The sequence below is a fragment of the Argopecten irradians genome, chromosome 1, assembly GCF_041381155.1.
Source record: "Argopecten irradians isolate NY chromosome 1, Ai_NY, whole genome shotgun sequence".
NCBI classification, from domain to species: domain Eukaryota; kingdom Metazoa; phylum Mollusca; class Bivalvia; order Pectinida; family Pectinidae; genus Argopecten; species Argopecten irradians.
Genome location: NC_091134.1, coordinates 12,322,057 through 12,332,545, shown reverse-complemented (window position 1 = coordinate 12,332,545; position 10,489 = coordinate 12,322,057). Strand labels below are relative to the sequence as shown.

At 36.9% G+C, this 10,489-nt stretch overlaps 1 protein-coding gene across 1 annotated transcript; it reads left to right on the top strand.

Moving 5' to 3' along the window:
• Positions 1-139: 139 nt before the first annotated feature.
• On the top strand, positions 140-8,215 carry LOC138317813 (putative leucine-rich repeat-containing protein DDB_G0290503). Its single transcript, XM_069259727.1, has 4 exons — positions 140-241; positions 3,247-3,461; positions 4,275-4,456; positions 6,345-8,215. Exons 2-4 carry the CDS (start codon positions 3,283-3,285, stop codon positions 8,213-8,215), a joined length of 2,232 nt encoding a protein of 743 aa, XP_069115828.1. The 5' UTR covers positions 140-241; positions 3,247-3,282.
• Positions 8,216-10,489: the final 2,274 nt, after the last annotated feature.

The following is a 10,489-nucleotide window of genomic DNA, read 5'->3' as shown; positions in this document are numbered from 1 at the left end:
TGGTAAATGTAAGAATAAATCGTTTCTAACTCATTGTGAAACGCCTACGGGAGAGTGGTACAATTTTCGTTCCTTGTCCGGTACTGTGTCACTCAAACGCTTGGTATAAGAAGACACTGCTCATCAACTTACAAACGTTTGCGAGATCTAAAACTACACTTGGAAGAAAATGGACGACGAGTTCAGGGTCGATTTCGTAAAGCATTTTGAATGATTTCTATGCTATAATCCAAATCTAATGGTAATTATTTCAATAACATAAGATATCAAATCAACATTAACAACAGTTGGTTTTGTTTTAGATGCTTAATTTGAACAAAATCGATCATTACTTATCAAAATTATTTTTTCAGAGGTTTAAATTTTCTTTCAAAACCAGATATTATTATGTGCGGACATACAAGGCAATATGCTTGTTGTTGAATAATCATAATTTTCATTCCATTCGTGTTCGATTAAACAATAACAAGGGACACACAATGCATGCTCGGAATTTTTATTTAGGATGGCATGTGATGATGTTTCGACCCAAACCTTCTCGTCCCATAAAATTAGTTTACATTTGTGTATTGCATCAGACCAGCAAACCATTTCGCCCCCAAAACTGCATGCTACTATATAAAGATGACTGTGACTTACAGAGAGATGTTTGCTGTAATATGATTTCCACATTTTCGTGGGACATTCACTTTTTGATCATGAGACGTGGTGTGCTTTGGACAAGGACGTAGATGAGTAAGATTAGTCTTACCCAGGGGTGTTTGGACGATGATACATTGCATGTGTTTGTGTACTGACCACTGGTAACTCTAGATCAGAAAACACCTTAGCAAAAGTTGCTAAAACCTTTCTTTTTTCTTTATTTAGCAAAAGAAAAATGTTTTAGTAGAACGCACGTGAACCAAGACCCCGACAAAGTCACTTTTTTGTCCTTTAAAAATTACTAAATATATGAATGATATAGCGCGTATGGAAAAAATTGCAATGCTTTTAATTGCTAAAAGTAAACTGTAAAGATCATAATAAAAGCTCATGATATTTTCATAATCATCCCTATTTCTGAAGGCCATAACATTAACCATGCCATTATTTTTTCAGTGCACTTAAAATCCATCTTGTCGAATCATATGGATTTGATAGCTCAGGTATTTAGAATGAACTAAATAAAAGAGATTACAGATATATTTTCTTTCTTCAGTAAAAAAAATTGCTTCGCAAAAAATACTAAAATGATTAATTTTATTTTAGCAAAATAAAAAATGCAAAATTAGCAGAGCTGACCATGACGTTGGGCGAGGATTGATTTCCATTGATATCTGATGACGCAACCTCAGCTTGTGGGTGCGAGGCTTACCGTCTTTACTTTCTTAAGTGGACAGTCATTTCATGAGATTTTTTTTTCAATGAAAATTTACAAAATTTCTTCTAAATCTTCCGTTCTTAAAACAAGGAGTACGTAGACATTGGGAAATTTATTAAGCTTTACATTGGTGTTTCTTTTGGCTTGATAAGACAAGCATTTTTTGAGAAATTGGTTTTCATTCCGGGTTCATAGGCTCTTGCGTGATGTTTAGTAGTGTAAAGAGGCAGTGACAAATCCATCTCACTTCTAAATTCTCAGTTTGCAGTAATTTCGATAGCAGCGTAACAGGAGAGGAGAAAATGTAGCGGCCAGACCAGTTTAGAATCAAGAACCTCTGAACACCAGCAGAATGCTCTACTGCTGCTGATTGACCCATGCCAAACCTGCTATACTCCTCACTTCTTTTGCAAAGTCTTTGCTCTCGAAGACATACAATACCCTTAAACCACCACTGTGTGTATATTTTAGTTTAGCATCAATTTTGTACCAGGAAAGGAGATCAAGTAGCGGTAAGACAGGGATTTAAACCCGGGACCTTCGAGTTAACATAATGATGCTGAATGCTTTAGTCTACCATATGAGTTACCCGATCCCCGATGATCGTTTTAGTCCAATCCTGCTACAGCAGTGACACAGGGCAAGAGACTGAGTAGTGTGCCACAAGCCACGCTATAACGTACAACTTCACCTTCGGACTTACTGAATTGCTGTTCTTACAACTGAGCTAAAGAGAAATTCTCCCAAGTGCAAAGCTAGAAGTTTATGTCTATCGTATCACTATATGCTACCATTTGACCAGCTGCTACATATAGATACTTATTGTTCTCCCATCCTTTCAAGTGATGATGTGGCCAATCATATACACATGATCAGAAGACCTTTAAATACAGGGGTTTCGAGATTCTAAAACGACTTGGGTAAAGCACAATTTACATTCGATTAGTCCCACCATCAGATAATTATGATAACGTCAATTGATGCGATATTTGTGACGTCACAATCACTGAAAGGTGAAAAAAATTGATGGTAAATTATACTTCACCCATGCTCTTTTGGAATCTGGAAACCCCTGTATTGGCATAAACTAATCAGCATCCTTAATTTTGAAGTTTTGGTATCCTTCTAATGATTATCAGGCAACATTTAATTAAGTCATCAGCAGATGATTTTAATTAAATTTGATTAAGATAAATTTTGACTTTTTTTTTTTTTGAGCAGTTGATGCTGATGCTAATGTATTGGGTTAACTTTGCGCTGGTCAATTATTGGTGACCAAGTACCTCTATCAGGAGAGCATCAGGCTTTGTTCGGATGCCCCTGGTTCGAATCCCATTTGGTGGCTATATTTTCTCCCCGACTGTCACAAACTGCCTATATTAGTGCCAAACAAAACTATCAATGTTGGTGGTATAAGGGTCTTGTATGTCTTCAAGGGCGCTACATTTTCTCCTCTTTGAAAATATTTTATCTATAAAACTGATTGTAAAAGTTTTGATTAAAAAGTACTCAACCATTGAAACATAAAAAGTTGACCAAATTCCCCTTCAAATGGCTTTGCCAAAAAAAAACAACAACTTGCAGATTGATAAGTAAATCAACAATTGGTTTGATATCACTAGATTATCAACAAATTTAAAAATATTATAGACAAAAGGTAGCAATATAAAGAAACCGGGGCCTGGCACCATAAAACTTTCTTAGACAGATTGCTTACTCAAGCCTATGTAAAATCATATACTTGAGTAAAAAATCTGACTGAGAATAGTTTTATTGTGCCGGGCCCAGGCTTTATTATCCAGATTAACAAATGAAGAAAAGAAAAAAACAACACCCAGACAGGTTGATTTAAAATAAAACTTCATGATTTTAATTGAATATTACAGAATTAATTACTCAACAATGGAGTCCACTACCTAACAATGGAGGAGGCTGACGACGAGAGTGCAGCACAAGCCTGTATACTCTGTGATGGACATTCTACAAAATGGTACTCTCTTAGGTCCTGGATCCGAATTGCTACTATTAGAAGCATACTCAAGGAACATGTTCCAGCTAGAGCACAGGAGTTTGATTCTTCATCCGGCTTCATCTGTGCAAGGTATATATTTCTGAATTGTCTTAATTTCAATTTCTTTAACAACCACACCCACAAAATTTAATTGATAGAATAAATACAAGAAGGTTTAGTGCATACCATTATTAGAACCATTCACTGAAAGGATATAATGAAAACAAATATTTACCATTACTTCTTGTGGCATGCTGTGACAGTCAACTCCACTGATACTTATTTATCTATTTATTTATTTTTAATTTTTAGGACTTAATTTTTCAATTATTAAATTGCTTATTTAACCAAATGTAGAATATTGTTGTGCCAATTAATGATTATATTCAGTTAACGAATTCAGGGTTCAGGAAAAATATGAATTTCCATTTAGTTTAACACCCTAAGGATGCTTAAATTGAATCTAGTAACCATTTAGTTCATTGCATACACGTACATTTACAGTTTATACAGAGTAATAGAAGGGAGGTAACCCTTGGACTTAAGCTGACAATCTAATATTACACCAGATCTTACATTCTAGCTACAAAACTAGTTACGAGTGCATGTTGTGTAAGATATTATTTTATTCAGATTGCATTGCTGATTTTTTTACATGTATGTGTCACATAAATGTAAGTCCAAAGTTGTACAAATTGACAAAAGAAAATCATTGGCTTATATATGTTGGGTGAAGGTAAATTTGATAACCTAATTTGATAACTTATTATATCAGTTATAGTTGCGGTATGGTAGCAGCTTTCATGTGAGGTAAATTAAAGGTACATAAATATATATATATTCAGTTGCCTTTCATCTTTTCAAAAATATTTTGATCATGAAAATTCATGTTTGATATTGTAGATGCTACCATGCCATGGACAATCTTGTACGGAAGAAACAGGAAGCAGCTGAGGCAGAAAATTTTGTACAATTTTTGGCAAAACAGACACCAACAAAGCAGGAGTTGGACTCTGATGCTGAGACTGAGCAGATTTCTGAAAGAGAAACCAGTACCCCTCCTAACATAACTGGAAACGATAAAGGTACATGATCTATTAGATTGCAATGTTATTTGTATGACTATAGCCCTTACACATACTTGACAGTAGTAATATAGCTAGGTTTACAACATCCTAAATTTTCAAGGGTTTGCTATACATATACTACTGAAGTTATATCCACCCCTGGACAATCTCATAGTAAACTTGGAGGCAAAAATACCTGACCAATCACAGGCCTGCAGCAACTTCCTTTGAAAATTACAGAGAGAATGACATCTATCTTCAAAGCCACACAATCAACCACTGTGTACCATGCATTATTTCATTCTTTTGATGTACAGCAGAGGACCACATTACCTGTGTCTTTGATCTGTAGCCTCCAGCTGTTTTATTATGAGATATAGTCCAGGGGTGGATACTGTATGTAGCCCTTGTATTATCAAGGATAGGGTTAGAAGTGACTACCTAATATATATGAATATTGCCTTTTATTTATAGTCATCATGCTTAGTCCATCGTCATGCGCTGTATGTCGTCTGTAAACTTTTCATTCAAACGACTTCTTTTTAATAACTGATGGGCCCAAGCTAGGGTTCTCATATTAGACATGTAGCATGCTGGAATATAGGGCTACAAAGTTTGTTCAAATGAATGAGACTGAACTTCATTCAAGGTCATCACAGCGGTCAAGAAGACTAAAATCTTTACATGACTTCTGCTCAAGAACCAAAAGGCCCAGGGTTCTTATTTTCGGCCTGTGACATGCTGGCATGAAGGGCTATCAAGTTTGTTCAAATAAATGACCTTGACTTTCATTCAAGGTCACAGGAGTTAAATAGGCTAAAATCTTTAAACAACTTCTCATGAATTACAAGAGGCCTAGAGATCTGATATTGGGCCTGTGACATGCTGGGATGAAGAGCTACCAAGTTCATTCAAATTAATGACCTTGACCATCATTCAAGGTCTAATTCATCAAATAAAATTGGAATCCCTTGTGGGGCAGTTGCCAGGTATCGACAGTGGTTTTTCTCATGGTACTCCAGCTTTCCTCCACCAACAAACCTGGCACATCTTTACATGACCCTGGTTGTCAATAGGGCATTAAGCTAATGAAACCAAAACATTTTGTTGTGACTCATTGTACCTGTGAAATATATTCAAAATTTTAATGCAGGGGAAAATAAATTGGTTTCCATAGATGCTTATAAAAGGCTCGCTATGTTTTGGAAACACAAATTCAAATATTTTCAATAACACATGAAAAAAATCAGAACATCAATCTATATCAATAACCTGAAAAAAACTTTGGAAATCATTCAAAGGCATAGGTAAACATGTATATATGATGCCTTATAAACATTGGTTACAACACTATAAACTTGTACTGTACAGAATGAAAACATATTTGCATAAGTCACTTTAAATTGCTTAGAACACTGTGAAAATGTTAACTTGACCTCCTGATCTAACCATTCATACTCATTTCAAAAGCTTAAATATAATTGACTTTGTAAAATCAAAACCTAGGCATTTTAAGTAGTGTAATTCTCAAAATCGTGGTAACTTTTGATGGTGAATAACATATGAAAAGCTCTTCTCGATTTGTGAGTGTGAAAATTACGGCACATATTACTTTGATTTATGTTAAGAATCAAAGTTAATTGCGCTATTTTGCCTCATGGCATATTGTCATGCTCCCTCCCCCAAATATTTCAAAATTGTTCAGGAACTTATGATAAGTGTTCTATTTACAATAAGCCAGTAACTTTTGGGATTCTACAAAATCATCAATCTCATCTTAAAGTTACATTGCACAAATTAAAAGTCTTTTCAGTTACATTTATGCACCTTTAATAATTACTCATTGACACAATAAAAATGTACAGTCCAATTTGCACCAATCTTACAGAAATGTATTGTTTTACAGGTTCTGAGAGTGGAACAAAGAATGCATCAACAATGACTCAGATTACGGTGACGCAGACAAGGTCAGGACGGGAATACACCAAGCGGAAACTACTGAACACAGAAAATACAGTTCCAGAAAAAGTTAAGAAGGTGACTACCAATGATTGCAAATTACAAGCGAGTCAAGACAAATTAGGAAAACTGACACCAAGTCAGACACAAAGCACAATAAATCCAACTTCTCCTGGGGTATCTAGTAGTATTAATGATTTGACTGATGAGGGCACAAAGGGAAAGCAAGGAAGAGGGCGACCAAGAAAATATCCCACTTGTAGTCCAGCTGATGAAATGTCTAGGAAGACTGGCGACGTGAGTGAGAAGACAAGCGAGAAAAGAGGTAGGGGTAGACCAAAGAAATACTCTCCAGACCCATCATCTCCTGAAACATCTAAACATGTTCAGAAGGTGATAAGTGGAACAAGTGAAAAACGTGGAAGAGGACGACCAAGGATGTATCTTATTCAAGCACCAGCTTCGGGAGCAGCTAAAATTGAGATAAAAGTGAGTAGTGCAGACAGCGTAAAACATGGGAGAGGTCGACCAAGGAAATTGTCTATAGAGAGGCCATCTTCAGAAACACCTAGTACCGCAGAGAAAACCAGTATTTCTACAACACCTAAACGTGGAAGAGGAAGACCATCTAAGCTGTCAAGGGGAGGCCAAACTGAAACTTCCAAAACTTCTTCTGAGCTTCATGAAAACAGTTTGCTTTTTCATAGACAGCTTGTAAAACGAGAAGAGAATAGAGATAATATGGGACAAGATATCAATGAGGGCAGAGAGACGTTGATAAATGAAGATTCAAGTAATACAAGATTCCCTGACACTGGAGACATCACTAGTGATCATTCATATCATGCTGGAAGCCCAAGAGTTCTCGGACAGAAACATGTGGAAATTGATCACCTCTCAGATGTTCCTAATGATTCAGAAAGTGAAAATGAAGACTTTTCGGACGACATGGATGAAGATTATGTCCCTGATAAGGATGGCCATCACAATACCTCAGAGAAAAAGTCTTCCACTGTAACCAATCCTCTGGATCACATGTTAGGACAAAGAATGACAACTAGAATCAGATCGGGTGCTATAGATAGAAGGGTGGTGGTTGTTGGGAGGAAGAAAGAAAGAGAGAAGTCTATCTTAGGAAAAAAATATTCTTCATCAATGAAAGAGAAATCTATCTTCGGTAAAAGATCTGCGTTACGCCAAAATAAGAACAGCAACGGCTCACAGAAAAAACTGACATTTCTGAATGCATGTAACTTACAGGAACTACCAGCTAAAAAAATGGAAAAAGAAAAACGTGTCATACCTCTTCACAAAGCCAAGAAAATGGCTGAAAGGAAGAGGAAGGCTAAAACGAAACAATATTCTGTCAACCCAGAGATATGGTCATGTAAACAATGTGAAGCTGTGGAGTACTCAGAGACAGACATACGAAACCATGTCAGGACGGAACACAATCTCTGTAATGATGAAGAAATTGAAGAAAAATTTTCAAAAAAAATTGTAAATCTTATCACTCCAAAAGGAATGAACACAAGTGTTCAAGAAGAGCTGCTCAGTTTCCTGAAAACCAAAGAAGTGACTTCATATACATGCTTGATTTGTGAATTGAAAATGCGTACAGAAAACAATGCACTAACTCACGTTCGTATGACACATTGCAAAAGTAAAGAAGATGCTCCATCCTGTATCAAGAGAAACATAGCTTTAGTTAGTGTAGACAATCAGCAATCGGACAACAATGGAAAACCCTCAAAGAAGACAGCAGAACAACGCAATACGGAGAGACGAAATAGACGGAGGGCAATGATGTGTGTATAACAAAAATTCCAAACCAAAATGATAAGATGGAAGTGCAAAATATGCGAGTCATTGTATGTCTCTAAATCTTCCACAAGGCGGCACATTGTCAAGCAGCATATTGTTAATGACAGTGACATCAAAGCAAACATAATTCAAGTTCTTGTGGACTGTAATATTAAGACAACTATTGGAGAAGAGGATGACAACTCTACAGACCCCGTAGCAGAAAATGAGGCTGAGGCAGTGAAACAGGAGCAAAATGAGGATGAAACACAACTCGTAATTTCCGAACGCGGTCGATCCAAACACGGATACAATAAACCTTGGAGATGTGGTTTATGTACAATTTACTATTTCCATAAATGTGACGTCCTCAGGCATCTGATGCTCAAACATGGATTTACCAGAGAAGATGCAAAATCTTATGTAGTTCAGGAGAAATGGCAGGAAGCATCTAGCAAAAAGTTCTTCGCGACAAAGGTCGAGGTTTATAAAATGGCAAATGAGGATAATGTTTCCGAGGACAATGAAAATTTGGCTGACACAGAAGACGAAGAAGAACTTGACCCATACAACAAAGACCAGAAACCATGGAAATGTATCAAATGTGGTAAACGGCTACCTACCAAAAAGGCAGTTTTGAGACATATGCGATTTCCTCATGAAATATATGGACCATGGGCACGTTATCATGTTCGGCAGATTGCCCCAGAACAAGACTCGAAGACCAAGAAACTTGAGGATGAATTTCATCTGGAGCGTGACATTCTCTGTGTACTTTGTGGGCGTGATTACACAAATCAAGCACATGCCACACAGCATATAAAAGACTGTCATCCTGATTTATCAAACGATATGGCTGCTGATGTTCTTCTTACAAAATCTGGCGGTCCTAAACTTATTGTGCTGTCCTTGCCAGGAGATGTTACCAGGAGCTATCATATTGATTCTAAGGGGAAAATCAGAGAAGTGGATTTAGAAAAGTCCCCAAGTTTGAAAGAGAATACCAGTGTATGGGATAAAAAGACGTATTCATTCTTCGATGATGAAAGAGAAGAATCTGATACAGAAATCATTGATGATGAAACAGATTTGCCATTTGTAACTTCCACTGAAGAACTTAATGTAACGCATACAAACATATTCTATCTGAGCTGGGAAAATTACCAACACAAGGATGATGAATCTTCAAACACACATGCACAGAACAAGAAACAATGGCAATGTCACAAATGCCATAAGGAGTTGTCCAACAAGCTGACAGGAATTCAACATGTTGCCCATGTGCACAACATTCATGGACCATGGGCCCGACATTTTTTAAAGAAAACTGATGAATGGGATGGGCTATTGGAGAAAACCATGCTTCCAGACCGCGATTGGCTGTGTGTGTATTGCGGCCGACATTACAAAACAAAAGAAGATACCAGCCGTCACGTAACAGGCTGGCACTCAAATCTAACAGTTCAAATGCAGAAGACCTTGGTACTGCAAAAGAGTGGTGGGTGTAAAAGCATTGTTTTAAATACAAGTGACCGAGGGAAGTTCACTTTTCTAATCGATAGTTTTGGAAGAATGAAAGAAGTGGAAAATACATCGACACAATTTGACAAAGTTGTCAGAAAGTGTTCCTTTAATTGTCAGCAAGAGGATAGTAATATCGATGTTGACGACTTTGACCCACAATTTTTCGATACAGATTCTACTTTCGGTACAAACCAAGAACACCAAAAGGAAAAAATTAAGATAGCGCCTTCTAAAGCAAAACGATTAAGGAAACAGGCAAGGAGGGATGCAGCTAAATCGCTTCAGGATAATGATGCAAAGAGTCACTCTTTGAACACTGATGATTTAAATTTAAGTTTGACCGAGCAGAAAGTACAGCTCTACACGTGTTCCAACCCAAACGCGAAGAAAGCATATGTTTGCAGATCATGCCCCTTGGTGTTGAGTTCAAATAAGCAAGCCTCTTACCACCGATTACATCACAAAAACGTCGTGAGGTGGCGCTGCCGTATATGTGGTGAAGCATTCTATTACATTAGTCAACTGTCGGAACATATCCATAATCTGCACAACCAGAGTTTGTTGAGCATCATTCTAAATACGGAGGAAATTGTTGATGACCAACCATTCAAAATTACCAAGGAAACAGCTAATCAAGACCGTGACATGTCTCCTCCTGGAACAGATGTTCCCGCTGAAAATTTGACACCAGTTATGTCTGATATCGGAAGTTTTATGACAAGTTCGGAATACTCATCTGTGCAAGTAATTGAAGAAAAGAATAAT

Bases quoted from the DNA above. Each gene is read 5' to 3' on its own strand.
- LOC138317813 (XM_069259727.1), top strand. From the start codon at position 3,283: ATGGAGGAGGCTGACGACGAGAGTGCAGCACAAGCCTGTATACTCTGT. The intron at 3,462-4,274 runs GTATATATTTCT...TTGATATTGTAG, and splicing joins TCCGGCTTCATCTGTGCAAG to ATGCTACCATGCCATGGACA. The intron at 4,457-6,344 runs GTACATGATCTA...ATTGTTTTACAG, and splicing joins CATAACTGGAAACGATAAAG to GTTCTGAGAGTGGAACAAAG.